At 38.0% G+C, this 21,214-nt stretch overlaps 1 protein-coding gene across 1 annotated transcript; it reads left to right on the top strand.

The window, feature by feature from the left end:
* Positions 1–1,572: 1,572 nt before the first annotated feature.
* Positions 1,573–11,731, top strand: LOC311279651 (uncharacterized protein; the record flags this gene model as incomplete). The annotated part of the gene is made up of 6 exons (XM_084391279.1): positions 1,573–1,848; positions 1,926–2,131; positions 7,790–7,946; positions 8,034–8,173; positions 10,347–10,551; positions 11,720–11,731. The coding sequence occupies exons 1-6, from the start codon at positions 1,708–1,710 to the stop codon at positions 11,729–11,731; spliced, it is 861 nt and encodes a 286-aa protein (XP_084247405.1). The 5' UTR covers positions 1,573–1,707.
* Between the last annotated feature and the right edge of the window lie 9,483 nt (positions 11,732–21,214).

Genomic DNA, 21,214 nt, shown 5'->3' with positions numbered 1-21,214 from the left:
GTGGCCCATGCATGCATATCGACTGTCACTAAAAATCAGTGGTAAAACGAGAGGAAATGCTAGATTTTTTTATAGCTGGCAAAGTTAAAGTCTAATGAAATACACTGACACCTTATAATTGTATTTAAAACATATAAATGCACATGTATATATATAATTATGTCATTATAAAATATATATTTGTTTATATACACACTATAAATGCATATATTTGAAAATAAAATAAAAATTCGCTTAAAAAAACAAACAAACGTTCCGTACATAGCCTAGATCTACGCGCCCCCTAAACCCACATAATACAGATGGACAGTGACAGAAATTTGCACAAATTAAGCATACGTTCCATACAATTGAGGTATTATCGAAATATCTAAATTTTAATAACGAGTGATTATTTAACAAAAGGCAAGTAAAACGGTCAGGGTCACATTTTAGACACACACACACATAACGTTACACACACACACACACACACACACACACACACACACACACACACACACCTCTGAAGCGATAGAAAAGTCCTCGGGGACCGCATGTTACGACCCTGCGTTTTACTTGCTCGCCTGCTGGTGGCGTTGTTCTTCCATGAGAGCGCAGGAGATTGCACACACCTGTTCCCTGTTCACCACTTAATCAAGGAGAGGATAAAACATTGGCCTCCACCACTCTTCTTTACTTCGTCCAGGGGATTGACAGCCTCTGGAGAAGTCACTTGTTGCGAACCTTTATTTTGTCTACAGCCCATACCAACCTTTTCTCCTCCCCATCTGGATTATGATTTTTCCCCTTTGATTTTGAACCCTAGACTTCGTTATATTAAGTTATCTGTTTGTTTGAAGACTAATAAAATCTTGCAAGTCATTACTGAAGTGTACTTGTATATTTTATGTACGGTGGAGAACGAGCTGGCCGTAACATAAATTGGGTGTCTCGTCCGCGATCCTATGGGGGTAGGAAACGTTGGTAAGTATGGGTTGTATGTGTGTATGTTTTTGTGAATGGTTACCTTTATAAATGAGAACTCTGGTTAGTTAGAGTGTTTCCAGCTGGATTGTGAATACAACCCTTCCGACGGAGCACTGTTTGTTGTTTTGTTTTGTTATTTTGCCTTTCTTGTTTTTGGAGGTTATCCTGGGTGGAGATTCACTCTCTGTAGGGGGTACGCTTCCGGACCTTCAGTCTGACTGATTGTCGCGGAGCTCAGCGTTTAATGCCGCCCCGAGCCCGGTACATCTCTGAAGACCAGGTAGGATTTAGTTAGTGTTTTCTGAGTTAGGAGCTGGAGTTTTCTCATATTGTAAACGGTAAATCCATTCAACAAAAATAAGTAAAGGTAAATCATTGTGTTCGTGTGTATAGTGCGGTTTATTCTGGCGCTTACACTGTGTTTTGACTTGTGGGAAGTCTTCGGGAGTTTTTGTGAATGAGCATAGGTTGCGTAATATGGTGACGTAGTTCCTTTTTGAAGTAGTGGCTTATGGGAGTTGTATTTCGGGTAAACAGCGTCTCATGTGTAGTAGTGTCGTTTGTGTTATTGCGCGTATACATATACGAACAAAATGTCTTCGGTGGTCGAAGATTTCTTTGCGTGTCCGTCAGAAGCTTTGCTTGAGAGTTGTACAAAGGAGCAGTTAGTGCAAATCGCCGAACGCTTCAGTGTCGATCTTACTTCTCAAGAAAAGTAAAAAGCTAGAGGCGAAAGCCATGCGAGAGGCGCTGATCGAAGAGAGGAGGAAACAGCTGGACCTGCAAGAAGCAGAACACCAGGCCCAGAGACGAGAGGAGGCCATCAAGAGAGCTCAAACCCTGCAGTTCTACCAGACCGACCGAGTGAGAGCCTTCCATGTGCGTGTCTTACGGTATCAGATCACAAATCTTCTTCTGTGGTGAAGTGTTGTAGAAACGATCCTCTTGTTTTATAGAGCGCTCTGATGCTGACGGAGGTCCAGAAGGATAGGGAGGCTCAGGTCGAGCTGAAGCGCATGAGGCTGAAGGCCAGCAGAGAAGCAGACAGAGAGTTCTTTGCTGAAAGGGCTCGCAGGGAAGAGCAGGCGGTCCAGCGGGATCAGCAGAACGCCCTGTGTAGGAGACGAGACCGCCTGGCCGTCTCGGAGAGCTGGAGACTACAGTAAGGAGAAGTCATCTATGCTTCAGTGCACACACAGCTGACAACAACATGCTCGAACAACCTTTTGCTAGCGTTCCAATTAACATATAAGGGCCATTCTACAGAATTGGTGCAAAGTCAGAGTTGGAAACATCTTGAAATTTTTTTGTTTTTCCCACAAATTTTGCATGTATGCAAATTGTATAATATCCAAGGTACGCTTTTCTAGTAATTGTGCAGTTAATTCTCATATTGTATTTTCAGAAAATGCTGGAATATTTTCCTTCTCCCCAAATTTGTCACTACCGAAACACAATATTAAATAATTTATTAAGAAGGCTTATAATGACCTATTAAGATTTTGTTTACATCTACCTTATAAATATATATTTTTTCTATTTTTAAAAAATATTTGTACTGGTTAAATCAATAAAGATTATAATTTTAATAATATTTTAAGTGTGATTTATGAGATTTGTTGTATTTTGAACCCAATCTTTCTTTGTAGAAGGCATAAAGTTTATCGTACTGATTTCAAAGTTAAGGATTCATTAGTTTGAATATGCATTGAACCAAACACTATCATAACATCTTAGTTGATAATTCAATATACTTTATTTTTGACAAAACATCCCATGTTACGGTAGTGACTGCACATTTTTGGTAGTGACAGTAATGTTTTGGTAGTGACCACAATAATTAGTTTGCCATGGCTGAATCAGACTGTCCACATTTTATGTTAATATAAATAAATAACTATGATGCACATATGCAGTCAGTACATATAGCAGACACACATCTGACAGTAAATATCTTATAAGAACACCTAGAGCTATTCTATACTTTGGGTCTTGAGGTGCAAGTGAGAAGAGGTATGCTCCTAGATTTTTCTTCCCAAAAAAACAACAACTTACAATGTAGACTCAGAACCACTTTGTTTTATTTGCACATTTTCAACATTTTGTTTGAGTCATTCAGATAAATCTCCAGAACCACTGAACTGTGTGTGTGTGTGTGTGTGTGTGTGTGTGTGTGTGTGTGTACATAAAACATTAATTTCAGAATAATTTTCCTCATTCAGATAAATCTCCAGAACCACTGAACTGTGTGTGTGTGTGTGTGTGTGTGTGTGTGTGTGTGTGTGTGTGTGTGTGTGTGTGTGTGTGTGTGTGTGTGTGTGTGTACTGGTGTCTGATCACCCTCACTGGAAGTGCTAGGTGGTGTGGAAGCCCTGCAAAATGTCTCCACCTCTTTTTGTCTTTTCACCATCATCCTGTGTCTTTTCCTCCATGCTTTTCTGACATCTCTTTGCTCCCTGTCAGGTAATTCACTGATACTCTTCAACTTTCCTTCTTCCCTTCGTTTCTTATTTCTTTCTCTTTCTTTCCTTAAGTATTCCTCGTACTTCACTGGGTCTTCCCTCAACCTTTGTTTGTATTCTCTCTGTCTCTCTGTTGTAGTTTTTCTATTTTTTTTAGGCATGTTGGTGTTTTATGTCATTCTCCCTGTCAAGTTAATCATATAAATTAACATTACTGACAACAACCTTACACCTAAGCTAGTATCATGGACTGCAACCTTAAGTAATTGTAACCTCATCACATTACAGAATTTTAACAGAATATTGCATACTAAAACACTACTAAAACATACTACAGTAGTAATTATTTGCATAACTGTACTAAAATGTAGTTTATTCCTCCAAATAAAGGATTATGTGTTCCCTTTTGTCACTACCAAAACAATAATGTCACAACCGAAACTTCAAGAAAATGTTTCGGTTGTGACTGTTTTGGTAGTGACAATTTTAGATACTTTTGAGCCTAGCTCGAAGATGCTAATCAGCACATGGTTAGCAATCACTGGTCAGAACAGTTGAACACATATAACAACTAAATTTTATGGAATAACATCCAAAAAAAAATTCTCAATAGCAGAAAAAATGAGTTTGGTAGTGACATTCCTTAAAGTTACACACAGATTTTTAGACTTTAGAACACATTTACCTCAAAATGATGGGATCAATCTACTCACCATATAGCACATGAGAGAGAGGGACACAGGAATATTTCCTGATCAAAAATGTAGGAGTGTGGTTAAAATCAGTCTCAGCCAATGGACTACAACATTCACTGTTTTGGTAGTGACATGAAAATGCGGGACATGTTTTTTTTTGATAAAGTTTCATGATTTAAAAATAAAATATTAAATAATTTTTTTTTTTTAACTTCATTTTTTTTAAAAAAACAAAAACATTTTTTTTAAAACAAGAATGGAAAAATTTGCTAAATTTTTTTCAATATCATTTTCACAAGTTGAAATTTAGGGGTTAGGGTTTGGGACAGCCACCTCCTAATTGAAAGTAGCCCATAAATTATGATTTTATATATATAAAGCTTACTGATATCTTAAATATTATTGTGGGTTTCAATAGATAATTGAAGGATCTTAGTAAACATCTAAGATTTTAATAATTAAATGCTTTTCAAATGTGTTTTTTGGATGAGGGACAGCAGTTTGCACCAATTCTGTAGAATGGCCCATAAATGTTATTTTCGAATGTTCTCTAAACATTCAAAGTGTCGACAACCTTTAAAATGTTTTTTATTTATTTTTCATTTCATTTGGGAATTCTCCAAACATTATGGGAAAGTTCCTTTTAAAAGTAATTGATGACGAGGCCGTAACCAGGGTTAGAACATGAGTGCGGTCCGGGGTGAGCTGTAAGAACACCCACAAATGCAACTCATCATATCCACTATACAGCCTAAACTTCCAAATGCAGACATTCTTTTGTCATCTCATGTGATCTCTAACCCTTCCTCTCAGTTGCTCTCCTCCTTGTCCTCATATCCGTCTTCCTCATCTTTCAATTTAGGCTTTTTTTTTAAAGAAATACATCTAATGGATTTTGCCCAAACCTTTTGGCCATTCTACACTCTCTGTTCTGGAGGATAAACAGTGTTAAATTAGACCTTCTTTATTGCAGCACAATTTGTTATGTAACAATACTGATTACTGTAATATATTTCCATAATAAACATTGCTATATGGATAGGTAATGATAACTTTGCCTGTGCTCTAATGCAGTGGTTCTCGACTGGTTAGGCCAGTCACAAGTTTTTTGTGCACTTACTCGTGCCCATAGCGAGGCACCTGTCGAGTTAGAAGTCCATCGCACTAACGGTTCGAGAGATATGCGAAAGACAGACAGACAGACAGACAGACAGACAGACAGACAGACATACTGACAGACAGACAGACAGACAGACAGACAGACAGACAGACAGACAGACATACTGACAGACTGACAGACAGACATACTGACAGACAGACAGACAGACAGACATACTGACAGACAGACAGACAGACAGACAGACATACTGACAGACAGACAGACAGACAGACAGACAGACAGACAGACAGACAGACTGACAGACAGACAGACAGACATACTGACAGACAGACAGACAGACAGACATACTGACATACTGACAGACATACTGACAGACAGACAGACAGACATACTGACAGACAGACAGACAGACATACTGACAGACAGACAGACATACTGACAGACATACTGACAGACAGACAGACATACTGACAGACAGACAGACAGACAGACAGACAGACAGACAGACAGACTGACAGACAGACATACTGACAGACAGACATACTGACAGACAGACAGACAGACATACTGACTGACAGACAGACAGACAGACATACTGACAGACAGACATACTGACAGACAGACATACTGACAGACAGACAGACAGACAGACAGACAGACAGACAGACATACTGACAGACAGACAGACATACAGACAGACAGACATACTGACAGACAGACAGACAGACAGACAGACATACTGACAGACAGACAGACATACTGACAGACAGAGAGACATACTGACAGACAGACAGACAGACAAACATACTGACAGACAGACAGACAGACAGACAGACATACTGACAGACAGACATACTGACAGACAGACAGACAGACAGACAGACAGACAGACAGACAGACAGACAGACATACTGACAGACAGACAGACAGACAGACATACTGACAGACAGACAGACAGACAGACATACTGACAGACTGACAGACAGACAGACATACTGACAGACAGACAGACAGACATACTGACAGACAGACATACTGACAGACAGACAGACAGACAGACAGACATACTGACAGACAGACAGACATACTGACAGACAGACAGACATACTGACAGACAGACAGACATACTGACAGACAGACAGACATACTGACAGACAGACAAACAGACTGACAGACAGACAGACATACTGACAGACAGACAGACATACTGACAGACAGACAGACATACTGACAGACAGACAGACATACTGACAGACAGACAGACAGACAGACAGACAGACAGACATACTGACAGACAGACAGACAGACATACTGACAGACAGACAGACAGACAGACATACAGACAGACAGACAGACAGACATACTGACAGACAGACATACTGACAGACAGACAGACAGACAGACAGACAGACATACTGACAGACAGACAGACATACTGACAGACAGACAGACAGACATACTGACAGACAGACAGACATACAGACAGACAGACAGACAAACATACTGACAGACAGACAGACATACAGACAGACAGACATACTGACAGACAGACAGACATACTGACAGACAGACAGACAGACAGACATACTGACAGACAGACAGACAGACAGACAGACAGACAGACAGACATACTGACAGACAGACAAACAGACAGACAGACATACAGACAGACAGACAGACATACTGACAGACAGACAAACAGACAGACAGACATACAGACAGACAGACAGACATACTGACAGACAGACAGACAGACAGACATACTGACAGACAGACAGACAGACAGACATACTGACAGACAGACAGACAGACAGACAGACATACTGACAGACAGACAGACAGACAGACAGACAGACAGACATACTGACAGACAGACAGACAGACATACTGACAGACATACTGACAGACAGACAGACAGACATACAGACAGACAGACTGACGTTTCTGTAATTTATAGATAGATATTACCATATTCTGAGTTTTTTATTCATTTTGAGGAATGCTGAATATGTTTTTGTGCAAGTGAGATGCAATAACCCTCATGTTCACACACAAACGCCTCTGCACTTACTGCCGATCTCTCCCAACATGGGGACAGGAGAGCTATCCGTCCGGAAATGGGAAAACCTGTGTTACTTATTTGAAAGAGTGACTCGGATATTTTGTGGTAAATTTAAAAGTAATGTAAATGTAAAGTAACTCGTCACTTGAAAAAAGTAATCTGATAAAGTAATGCGATACCCCGAACACTGCTTGTGAATGTTCTCTGAACGCGCTGAAATAATTAGTAACATTCAAGAAATGTTAGACGATTGTCCAACTAAAGCAATTCATTAAAGAAAAAAACACTCCAGGAATGATGTATAAATAATGTTTTTGTGTTAATGTTTTGAGGACATGATTAACTTTGATAACTTTGAACGAACATTCTATTAACGTTACTAGAAGACCGTTTGTTCGTAACTTTGAGGTTCTGAGAACATTCCCTGTCAGCTGGGAATTCCCTTAAAGCACAAGGTGTCTGACGTCTCCCGCTTTATTAGGTGTCAGGATCATGAGATGAAGAAAGAGCAGAAGAGGCAGGAGATCAGGAGGGAGGCTGTAGAAATAGAGCGAATTAGAGAGTGTGCTCTGATGGAACGGGCCATGAAAGAGCGCAAGAAACACGAAGAGAAGAGGAGCTCGACGAAAGCTTTTCGGGTAAGGCGGTTGTTGGACAACATTCACACTGTGAAAGCAGACTGAATCAGATGTGGTTTAGAAATCCCTTCTTCTGTCTTCCATCAGGACCTTCTGACCGAAAGAGAGCTGAAGAGAGCAGCGGAGGCTCGGAGGCAGGAGGAAGAGGAGGAGAGAAAAAAGCAGATCACCAGCCAGAGAGAGGAAGAGAAGAGAGTGTGGAAGGAGAAGCAGGAGGGAATACTCAGGTACTCTACATCAGACAAATGCGTCCTGTGCTGGAGATTACAGGATTCTCATTAGTGCCAGAAATTAACTTCTTTATTTTGCTTCCTGCTAAATTTTACATGTATGAGGGCTAGCACGTATAAAACACACAGCATGCTGATTATTTATGTTAAACACTTCCAATCCATACTAAACTTGATATATTAAATGCTAGACAACAGATAAAATAACTTTGGGCGCATTTTAGGCATTTTTGTTACTTAAAAACTGTGAATCTCTAGAGATCATGGGCTGTTATTTTTGTATTATTTATAGTATACAGTATTTAGCAATGGTTTGAATGACCTTTTATTGTTATATTTTCTGTTTAAGTTTTAGGAATTGTGAGTATGTGCTTCTGTCATTTTTTTTATTCGTTTTTTCGTCTTTTTCTTTTGAGCTTTATTTTATATTTATTTCAGTTTTAGTTTTAGTAATTTTAGTACTTCAACTTACAAATTGAAATGTTATTTCAGTTAGTTGCCAAGGCAACATTTTTAAGTTTAAAGGAGAACTTGGTAACTTTTTTAACTTAATAAAACTGTCTAGAAATCATTTGGATGGTTAAACAACCTGTTCTGGTGATACTGGTGACTTTCCCCGCTCCCCCCAGCGTTCCCAGGCGGAAAACCAACCTTGCAACTTGGGCACTACCGTCCCGGCAAGATAGAAATTGGAAGTCTCGTGAGAAGCGAGAACTAGAACGAGAACGAGCGCGAAACACAAATTGCTTTACGGCAATTCGACATAAACAAACACGCATGTATGATGTATTACCAGATTACCCACCTCGGTAGACCTAGCTCCACACGATACAGTTGGCTTGCTCCGATCAAAACACACGCACATGAGCAGCGGTAGAGAGGGGGAGGAGGCGCCGCAAGGGAGTTATTTACGACTGTGTTGTGAAATATACGCCCTCCCACAGCTGTAGGGGGAGCTCGTGGGGAAAACACACGACAACAAAAGGGAAAATCAGCGAAGAAGTGACTAGAGTTCGCTAGAGTTACCGAGTTCTCCTTTAAGGTTTAAGTTTTTCATCTAATGTCTCATCTAATATTTGTATTTTTTATTTTTAGCTTCATAACACAGTAAACCCTAACGCTCAAAATAATTCATTGTATTGAGTAGGGCCAACTCAAATTATACAAATTAGTTCCATCAAATTAACAAAAGATACTTAAAATGTTACGAGTATTTAAAACTTTCTTTTTTCTTTTGAGTTCACAAAACTGACACATTTTAAGTACGTTGAATTGTTTCGTTGTTTTGAGTTCTATGTACTTGTTTCTTTTAATTTTGACAAACTTAAATTTAACTGAAACTAGGCTGGGATTTTTTGTGGGAGATTTAGTAGTGTTTAATGTTTTGCTATGCTAGTTTAGAAGAGTTTCTGTTATGTTGGGTTTTTTGAGTCGCCATCATGGCTGGTGACGAGTGGAGCATGAGCTTGCTTTGAGAACAGTGTGTGTTAAATGTTTTAAGTTGCTGTACTCATTCCACAAGTGCTATGATATGCTGATGCTGTCAAAGCATCGTGTCACCAATTAGCAAGGTAGCACTTGTTGAATTAGCTGGTTAAATCTAGCCAAGTTTCCACTACTAAAAACACTGAAGATTACATGACAATTTTAAGTTGTGTATGAATGATCTTACTCAAATATTTTAAGTTAAGAGCAATTCAAATGTATGATTACAAAACAAAAATCTGCAAGCTCTGCTTACTTAAACATTCAATTTCTTAACTTAAACAATTTGATGTTACTGATTACCTCAAATTATGTGAGTTTTGCCAACTTTATTCGGGTTTACAGTGTATTTAACCAACTAGAAACTGCTCTTTCTGAGTGTTAGTTTCAAATTCAAACTTGCTTGCAAACCAGTTCCAATCTTTCATTTGTCTGTGAAAGGTCTTTTGGGAACATTTATACAAATGTAAATAAATTAGTGTATAAACCTAAATTCAAAATAAACTAATTCAAAAGATTGCTACCATTTGACATCCACATTCTTACAGCTTGCTCATTCATGAATCACATCTAACTGGGAAGGTTATTGAAATCAGTGTGGGAAGCCTGAAGAGAAAGTATACTTCTTTCCACTGCTTGCTTTGTCTCAGAACTGGGCTTGTATTTGACTTTATGTTTGCTTTAGAGAGCGTCAAAGACCCAGAGACACTGTTATACAGAAGTTAGACATGCAGAAGATGGAAGAAATCAATCTTCTGAGGAAGAATGAGGAACAGAGCATTGCAAAAGCAGTGACTGAACGTGAGGCCAAACAGGCCCGAGTGCAAAGTGAGAGAGGAGAAAAACATGCAGCCATGTGGGAATCTATCGCTGCACACAGAGAATCCAAGGTAAATGACCTATTCCTAATGTTTTTACAGATGGTGGACAACCAAACTGCCTATTACCGCCGCGCCGAAATCACCGCGGCGAAAATAAACCAGCCGCATTTCAAAGTCGTTCCCGAAATGACCGCCAGGTGGCGCAAAGGGACATTGTGCAAAACAGCAGCAATTGCCGCATTTTAAAATGTAAGTGGGTTAAATATAAAACCCTAAGCCTAATAGGCATATTTTTCATATATATAAATAGGCCTATTAGGCTACAACAGAATAGAACCAAAGATAGAATAAATTTTTGAACTGAAAAAATAGAATCAAAAGTTAAAAATAGAGACGATATTAGGAGCAATGACGCGGAATATTTTTACTATTCTATTGAGGAATTAGATAAATGAAGAGCTCTCGTGAGCGATACAATTGCATAGTAATTTATAGTGATTTCAAAAGCAGTCCTTAAAAAAAAAAATACATTGAGTAGTGTGGCATAATTTTTGAGAGATTACTCGGAACGCGTTTTAGTTAAGATCCTGGTTTCAATGCCCTTAATGTATATAGGCTAGGCTACTGCTTTAAAAAAATGTCACAACGCGTTTTGAGATTGTTTTGAATTAAACATTGAAGTTTAAAATGTAGTGTTTTGGCACACCAGGCCGAGTGGCGTTACGCATTGTTCAAAAATCAGGTTTTATTCTGGCATGTTGAATTGGCGTTAGATTTTTTTTTTTTAGATTTATTAGATTTAGATTTTAGATTTCGTTAGATTTATTTTTCTCATAACAGCTAAAATAACTAATATATGCCTTGTCTTAATATGACCTACTTAATATAGGCAATAGGCATAATAGCCTATATAATAAATTAGCAAAACTTGGCCACTAAATATTTAATTTTCAATTATTTGAATTATCACAATTATGCACATATAGACATAATCAGAGAGTAGCCTTTTTCTTTTCGTTTTGAATTATTTCGTTTGAAGACATTTCAAGCTTTGTGTATTTGATGTATTTATCATGTCTGTGTGAGGCATACGCTGAGTTTCGTTAAGTTAGGAGGATGAGATGCGCTCCAGCTGACGTGCAACGCAAGTGACCGCGCGGGCGCCTCCATGATTAGTGTCTGTTATATTTGCTTCTCTTACTTAAAAGTTTTCTCTTACTTAAAACTTTAAATCCAGGCAATTGGTTGATGAAAAATTTATTAAAATTATGATACAATTTATAGAAAACGAAATTCACTTTAAAGAAAGGTTTTCTACTAAACAAAACGTAATGAAGTGGTCAAAATCATGTCTGACCCACTCCATATCCATCTCTCGATATAATGCATCCTATCTTACTCGTGCTGTTCACTTTTCATATTCAACATAGATGGAAAAAAATAACATTATAATATTTTAACAAATATGATACTAAATGAGATTATTTAATGGCTACAACAGTATAGTAGGCCTATAGACTTTCTTTTTTTTAGAATAGAATTTTGCTGTGCACTTGCATATTAGTGTCAGCTGGGAAGGAAATATAGAGACCAGACCTCTTGGAACTTTAATTGAATACATAGCGTTGGTAAAGCATACTGAAATTACATCCCTACAAATTTATTAGGCCCTACTGAAAATAAATGTATCGAATTTAAGCAAAGTAGCCTAAATGTTAAGACTGTAAGCCCTTTGCTTTTTTACGTAGCCTATAAAGGATTCTTATAGCCGACTTTGTGTTAATTTAATTTGTAGAGGATTTTTTTTAACTCAAACATTAACACTGAAATAAATGAAACTAAATTATTGTAATTTTTTTGGCACACCACGACGAGTGGCGCTATGCATTGTTCTAAAGCCAGGTTTTATTCTGGCATGTTGAATTAGTGTTGGACAAACGCGGCGGCGCGTTCATTTGAATGAAGAGCGTTTGAGCGAACACACACTGGAACGTTAGGCCATGTCGCAACGAGTGAATCGTGGCCGAGTGGTTGAACTTACGATACGATCATATAGATGACACGGGTTCGAATCCCGAACTAACTTGGACTACTGATATTTTTATATTAGCCTATTAATGCATTAATGCGTTTAAACGACAAACGATAAAATCAGAACCAGTATTCTGTTGCGTTCTCAGTGGCAGTAATGCATCCATGGCTTTTCAAAATGTCACAAAACGTTTTGAGATTGTTTTGAATGAAATATTGAAGTTTATAATTAAGTGTTTTGGCACACCACGACGAGTGGCAAACTCTTTGTTTTGTTTTGCAAACTCAGCTAGCCTGTGGGGGGTTTGGAGAAGGCAATAGTTGCTTTATCGTGGGGGTGCAGGACAGAGGTGTTAATGTTCCGTCTTTCATATGGAGAGTGTCGGAGCCAGCCTGATGAGCAGGCAAAGGCTAAATTCTTTTAAGGATTAATCTCAAAATCTCCAAAAGTCCATAGCCTATGTACAGTAGGCCCTATATCTTATTAAATTATATATTGTAGTTTTATTGATTGTATTTAAAGGGTTTCCACACACAATTTCAATTTAGCAGATACAGAGCTCTTTAATTCGCGACCCACCTCGTTTTATTGTAAGGTGAATTCAGCAAGGCATGTTGTATCTTTGAAGGAACAAAAGCTATTTGTTACTGCCACTGAAACCATGAACGCAACAGAATAATGGTTCTGATTTTATTGTTTGTCGTTTAAACGCATTAATAGGCTAATATAAAAATATCAGTAGTCCAAGTTAGTTCGGGATTCGAACCCGTGTCATCTATATGATCATAACGTAAGTTCAACCACTCGGCCACGATTCACTCGTTGCGACATGGCCTAACGTTCCAGTGTGTGTTCGCTCAAACGCTCTTCATTCAAATGAACGCGCCGCCGCGTTTGTCCAACACTAATTCAACATGCCAGAATAAAACCTGGCTTTAGAACAATGCATAGCGCCACTCGTCGTGGTGTGCCAAAAAAATTACAATAATTTAGTTTCATTTATTTCAGTGTTAATGTTTGAGTTAAAAAAAAATCCTCTAAAAATTAAATTAACAAATTTTTTCTTTCGTGATTTGTGTGGATGACACACAGCGACATATACAGTATTATCAGCTGTATTATTAATGCTTAATTTCGAGAAAGACCCGCCGCGCGCAGTGAGGGAGACCAAACTTAGTAAAAAAATATCCAGCGCGAGAGAGGCAAAGAAAAACGCCTGTTCTTAATTTATGTTGCTTTGAACTTTTTTCGTTTTGTACCGTTTTAATTTTTTTATTTAGCTGCAATTTCTTTGACAATAGAAATTTAAAATGTTGCAAGAATAAGATTCTGTGTTTCTTATTTTGCATCACAAAGGGAATAAACTCTATCGATGCAACCCTGTTTAAATAAATAAACTGTCCCGACACTTTATTCATACCTTGAAATGTGCGATGGGTTTTCAAACTTAATTAATTTTCTTTTTCTTTTACATTTTCATTTTCATTGTTTATTTTTTAATTGAAAGTAATACTGTATTGAAAGTATTTTTCTGATTTGTTCGATCTGTTTTGAAAAATGTCTTCCGTTGCTATGGCCGGGTATCACTGTCAGTCATCTCAATCTCGTGAATGATTCACACACACAAAAAAAATAATTTAGCAGATTAAAGACGAGCTTCATCATCTTCATTTTCTGGTGCAATCGGCTGATAGTCTTCCTCTTCCTTCATCAGTGTCGTCTTTGCAGCGGCACAACTGGAATGTTGCAAATTTATGTTGTAATGTACAATTGATGATTAAACAAGACGATTGACTTTAATAAACAGATGCATATTTAAGCATCAAGAACGGAAAAACATAAACACTGTCGGCTACACTGAGATTCGATCTCAGATCGTTTGAAGCTCCGAGAGGCTATTGTTAATGCATTGACCACAGAGCTATCGTCTGAATAGCCTAGGTCTACTACTGTTTGTTCGGGATTTGAACCGATTTGAATTCGGCCACGGATTTGTTTTGTTTTATTTTGTTTTAAATGTATTTTTACATATTTTGCTTGTTAAAATTCTGCAAATTAACCAATTCTGTTGTAGCATAATAGGCCTATATTTTTTCCCTAAAAGTTTGTTTTATTCTCTGCTTTGTTTGTTTATATTTTTACATATTCAATCAGTCTCATTTTTGTTCAAATAATGAAAAAAGTTTTTTTTTTTTTTTTTTTACAAGATCTTGCGCCATGTTTCTTTTTTTTCAATTTTTTTTTTAAAATAAACAGATAGGAAACTTACCTTTTAAAATGCCGCAGTTGCTGCTGTTTTGCCCTGTCACTTGCGCCACCCGGTATAGCCTAGTCATTTCGCGAACGACTTTGAAATTGGACTGGTTTATTTTTGCTGCGGCAGTAATAGGCATTGTGGTTGATTATTTATTAAATAATTCAATTGATAATCATAACAACATGTAAGCCTATTTAATTCTGAATATAACAAAGAATGCTTAAGCCGACTAACATCGGTTAGTAACTGCAAGTCCTGAAAATGTTTTAATTTTATGTAAGTAAATGACAAGTAACCTATTGACATAGCCTTTCTAAATTATAGAAAAACTGGGCACACAATTTTAACGTGTCTACTTTGTTTAAATTTAATGCATTTGAATTCGTTTAACCACAATATTTATCTTGAATTTATCTGTGGCCTCAGCTCAGATTACTGCCGCGGCAGATTACGTCATAAAGAGAATAAACTGACACTTTTCAAAGTCTGTGATTACAGCGCCACTCAGCGGTAAAAGGCAGCAAATACACATCCCAATTTTGCCGCCGCGGGAACGGCGGCGGTAAAAGTCTCATTCTGGTTGTCCACCATCTGTATACATGTAAACATGTTTAAATCTGCGCTCCGCGTCGTGCCTCACATCGCCCCTCAGCCGCTCCACTGTAACACACGGCTGTGCTGGGCCTTATGGCTTCATTTTACCACAGTGATGCTGGGTTAGAGCATCACACTGTTATGAAATGCATTTATACATTTGAAATGCATTTATTGAATTAAACATTTTTCTCAACTCTATATCAGAGGCGAGAGCTGCAACAAAAGGCAGAGGATGAAAAACAGAAATCTCTGGAGACGCTGAATGCACTGAAGGAAGCAGATAAACTCTTCAGGGAAAAGGAACAACTTAAAGCTCAAAAAGCTAAAGCTAAAGGAAAAGCACTGCAAGACAGCTACAGACAACAAATGGTGGGTATTATTTTAATATGTTTTATTTTATGCATTGAAGTCATAATTTCTCTCTAATGCAACACTGGTTTTGTAAAGGCTGAAAAACGTGCAAGTGATCTCCGTACGAGAAAAGAACAGGAAGACTTGGTGGTGAAGAACATCGCTCTCATGGCTGAGGAGGAAAACCAGTTCCAGAAATATGCCAAACAAGTCCTCGAAACAGCCCAGAAGGCCGAGAGAGACGTCTCCCCTCTCCTGAAGAACAAGCGGTCACTTCGTGGAAACGGCAAGAGCACGCAAGTATTTTCTTCTTAATATCCAGTTCTCCTGTTGGTCACTTTACTATTTGACTCAAGGTAAGGCTATTTTCGATTCTCTGCTTATCAAAGAATTTGCTGACTTTCTATCAGAGTTAGTTTTAGATATCATCATATAGAGACTGTGTCTGTTCCCCGAATTAGGACATACAAAAAACTCCTAAACCCATCTAAGGGTAAAAATTTAATTGGATGTTCAAACAAATAAAAAACAGATATAATACAAATGAGCAAATGATAAAGCTTGGGTTGCTGAATATTAGATCCCTTACTTCAAAAGCACTTATTGTTAATGATATGATTACAGACTATAATCTAGATGTGCTGTGTTTGACAGAAACCTGGCTAAAACCAAACGATTACATTACTTTAAATGAGTCCACCCCGCAAGATTACAGTTATAAACATGAACCTCATCTGAAAGGCAAAGGGGGAGGTGTTGCTGTAATTTATAGTAATATTTTTAGAATTACTAAGAAGTCTAGTTTCAAATATAATTCTTTTGAAGTGTTGGTGCTTAATATAGCAATATATAGTGTAAATGAAAAATCACGTTTGAGATTTGTGCTGGCTACTGTATACAGGCCACCAGGGCACCATACAGACTTTATCAAAGAATTTGCTGACTTTCTATCAGAGTTAGTTTTGGCTGCAGATAAAGTCATAATTGTTGGTGATTTTAATATACATGTAGATAATGAAAAAGATGCATTGGGATTGGCATTTAAAGACATTCAGAACTCTATTGGAGTTAGACAACACGTGTCAGGACCTACTCATTGTCGTAATCATACTCTAGTCTAAATCTAATATTATCACACAGAATCAATGTTGATGCCGTTGAAATTCTGCAGCAGAGCGATGACATCTCAGATCATTATCTAGTCTCGTGTAAACTTCATTTAGCCAAAGCTGCAAAGCAGACTCCGTGTTACAAATATGTTTGACCTATCACTTCTGCCACTAAAGATTGCTTTATTAATAATCTTCCTGATCAGTTTCATCATCTCAGTATCCCAGATAGCTTAGCAGAACTCGATATTACAACAGAAACGTTTAACTCTCTCTTTTCCAGCACTTTAGACACAGTTGCTCCGTTGCGCTTAAAGGGTCATGACACCCCCCTCTTTCAGCTCAAGTCTAGCTCACAATCTTTTTGAAAAATGCAACTTAATTGGGCGTGGTGGCTGTGAGAAGAAGGGCGGGGAGTGGGTGTGGTGTGGCACGGCAGGGGAGAGGGGAGGGGGGGGAACTGTCATCGCCAGTGGCCCATGCATGCATATCGACTGTCACTAAAAATCAGTGGTAAAACGAGAGGAAATGCTAGATTTTTTTATAGCTGGCAAAGTTAAAGTCTAATGAAATACACTGACACCTTATAATTGTATTTAAAACATATAAATGCACATATGCGCATATGCGACCAAATTTTGTAAGTGTGCGACTAACATTTTTCCTAGGTCGCACCGGTGCACCTAACGTCCTCGCATCCGCTGCCTCTCCACGAACGTTTGTTGGCGTTTGTTCTCCTTTGACGGAACTCACACTCTTCTCTCACGCGATGCCACAGCTCGCACAACACGACAGCCCTGCTTAATGAGTGACGACGGAGGACAGAATTAAACATTCAAACGTAGCCTGGTTACACTTAAGGTCTGTTATATTAGTCTGATTTTATTTTAAATTTCGGCTTCCAAAGATTATAAAAAATAATATATTGAGGTAAAACCATTAAAAACTATCTAACTACGCGCAACTTCTTCCCTTCGCAGCATTACGCTGTCATTTCTCCCTAAAACTCAGAATCAGAATCAGCATGATCGGTGATTGTTGTAAATGCAGTCTAGCTACTGTTGCTAAATTGCGGGACGAGCTATTAAAAACACAAAAATCTGCGCAAGAGATGTTGTTCGCATGGCGGCGCGCGCTCCGAAACAGTCCGAGACAAGCAAATTATACTTTCGGTTTCATGTGCAGATTGTGCGCGTCTAAACGATCAATTGTACACAAAAGCGTGTCAAAATTACCGGCTTTGAGATTCACTAAAAACAGTTTATGTCTTAAATGGACGTAGTTATTAGCCTGGGTGCCAGCCCGAACCCCGCCCACAAATTTTTTTGGTCGGGAAGTTCGGTCTGGACTCGCTCCGTTGAGGAGCTATTATGCCCGAACAAAAATTGTTCGGACCAATAAAATTGTCAGGGCGGGCTTTATACAATGATGGACAGATGAGCAACGGTAACGTAATCATCCACGTCACCAAAGAGCGCTTGATTTGAATTAGTTTACAACAAAGACGACTGCTGCTGGAGAATTGAGATTTCACGAGTTCACATTTCAGATAGAATAAATGCGTATATAAGATTTCACACAAATAAGTCGATAGAATAAATGCGTATATGACGTGCTGTCCGAGGAGAGGGCTGTGGGCTCGGTAGCCATGCTCCCCCGTATTCCTGGTTGTGAGAGAACAAGACAAGAGTGAGGATTCGGGGTGGTGGAGGGATGCTGAAAAACTGTCAAGGAGTGTTAGGTAAGTTGACAGAGTGAATATGCTTCCTCATGCTGATAGATAGGGTAACGTTAGACATGGTATTGTTTGATGACAAGTTGATATTGGATTGATTATTTGTACGAGCTCCTCCCGAACTTTGTTTATGAAACATCGTGTGTAGATTCCGCCATCGCGTCTGTTATAGAAGATATCGGCAGCGCATTCATTTTAAAAGAGGAACAGAGAGCCGCGACATTTTGTTGGTTGAAAATATGAATGAAGAACATGCGTCATTTACTCCGTTGCTCTGATTGGTTGTAGGTCTATCCAATTGAGTGCAGAGTTTTTTTTTTTCCTGGTTCGGTTGAGACACACCCCATAATCAAATCTCTATGGAGCAGTTTCAGACTCACATTCTGTCTAGAATCTGAGTATGACGACGTCAGGCTACGTAGTTATGGAAATAGTTGGGAGAATATGGTGCATCAGTAGCCTATTAGATCTGCACCCGGTCTTAAAGGGGCCGCAGTCTAATAAACATGCTGACGATTGCGCCATTACTGCAAATCAAACAACAAGAGAAAAATCACTCACAGCTCTCGAAAGAATAACTTCAGCTTTAACCCCCTGAGGTCGGCGGTATCGCCGGCGATACCAGCTCGCTTTTTTTTTATCAGTGTAAAAGAAACTCATAAATACTCTGTTGACTTTGATTTTCCATAGGAGTTTCATACATCAATCGATTCTGTTAAATGTGTATTATTTTTGTGTATACTCACAATAAAAACAAAGTGTGGTGCTTTTTGCCAAATAAAGAAAAATAAACTGGAAGCTAGGTTCTGCCTTCTCTCTGTCCGTGTAGTCCATTCTGAAACGCATCCGAAAATGAATCATAACTCAGCGAATACTTCTCACACAGGCATGTGAGTTATGTCTTTATGAAGCTTGAAATCTCTTCTTTTAAATGAAGTAATTTATATAAAACACAAATGTTTTCAACTCATGTAATCCGTTTGAAAGCAAGGAGAAGTACCGTTTTTCCTTCTGCCTCATTATCTTTATAATCAGCTGCGGCCGCCCCGCCCCCGGCGCGATTCACATGTAAATAGTTTAGGTGATCTAGTATGCATCGCATCAATGCCATAAAAACACAGTTTCTATCAGACTTACTGATAGTTCATCGCGTTTTGAGTATGGCACGCTTCTCCGGTAATAAAGACGCCCTTCAGATGATTCTGGACAGCGAGGAAGAATGCACGATACCGGGTTGTTTCCTCAGAGGAAGATTGTAACAGACGACGAACGGCAGCATATTGAAGAGCGAATTCCGCCGAGGACACAATTTCGGAGTAAGTTTTACTTTAAAGTCTTTTGTCTTTTATTTTTCGTGTTCGCATTTATGAGGAAAAAAACAATATTACGTGACAGTTCTCCATTATGGACGCGAGCGCTCTAAGCACTAAAAGACTTTAAAACATTCACAGAGACCTCAAAACAGAAAGTACAAATCCTTTCTTTAAAACGAATTTCGTTTTGTATCAATTGTATCTTAATTTTAATAATTTTTTCATTAACAAATTTCCTGGATTTAAAGTAAATATAGGCTAGCAATCACAACATAAGGTCTGAACTGGAGATCATCATGAACCCGTAGCCTACTCGCCTCACATGTCTAAAAAAATTTAAATATATTTACAGAAAGCTGGTTCTAAACAAAACCATCCAAAACAAAAAAAACTATGTAGCCTAATAAATGTGCATTTCTCCGGTGCGTTCACTAGCCTACTGCGAAGATCGCGAGTCAATCATCAACTTCATCTTTGCCAGAAGTTAAATTTAAATCGCGTGTGTGAATGAATTATGTTGTTTTAGCAAACTGTATTGCTATACTGAGATGAGTAAAAATCAACTGAAATATGTTTAAATAAAATGTAGGCTATTTGTATAAGCAACGTATTAAACGGCAAATTAACAATATGCACTAATATTTCATGAAAACAACGTTACAGTCAGGCGAAATATGAAAGACAACATTTTGTTTAGATTTGGGTACAGTTTTTACTGTAGAATATACTGCCACATCAAATAAGCTTTTGTTTAGCAATTTCTATATATAAAATAGCCTACTATTTTTGTCAAAAATAAAGTCATCAACTAAGATGTTAGCTGTTCCAATGTTGGCTATATTCAAAGTAATGAATACATAGATAAAATGTAGGCCTATAATCTTTTTTTTTTTACAAAAAAAGAGTACACTTGAAATATTGTTGAAATTGTAATTATTGTTGTTGTAACCTTTTTAACTTTGAAATATGTATGATAAAATGTATACTTTAGTTTTTACAAAGAAAGATTACACTTGAATTGTTGTTGTAATTGTAACCTTTTTAATAAAAAAATATATTTACAAGGTAGATGTAAACAAACTATTAAAAGGTAAATATAAGCCTTTTCTTTAAATAATTTTTATTGTGTTTTATTAGTGACAAATTTGGGGAGAGGATAAATATTCCAAAACTGAAAATACAGTATGAGAATTAACTGCACAATTACTAGACATGTTTTCCTTGGATATTATAGGCCAAATTGCAAGCACAATATGTGGAAAAATAAAAAAGAATTGAGATGCTTCCAACTGTTGCTCTTGCATTCTTGTGGCTCAGTGACTCACCTGAATGAATGGC

The sequence above is a fragment of the Rutilus rutilus genome, assembly GCF_951802725.1.
Source record: "Rutilus rutilus genome assembly, chromosome: 20".
NCBI lineage: Eukaryota > Metazoa > Chordata > Actinopteri > Cypriniformes > Leuciscidae > Rutilus > Rutilus rutilus.
The sequence above is the reverse complement of the archived record's forward strand: the minus strand, read 5'-3'. Positions and strand labels throughout refer to the sequence as shown.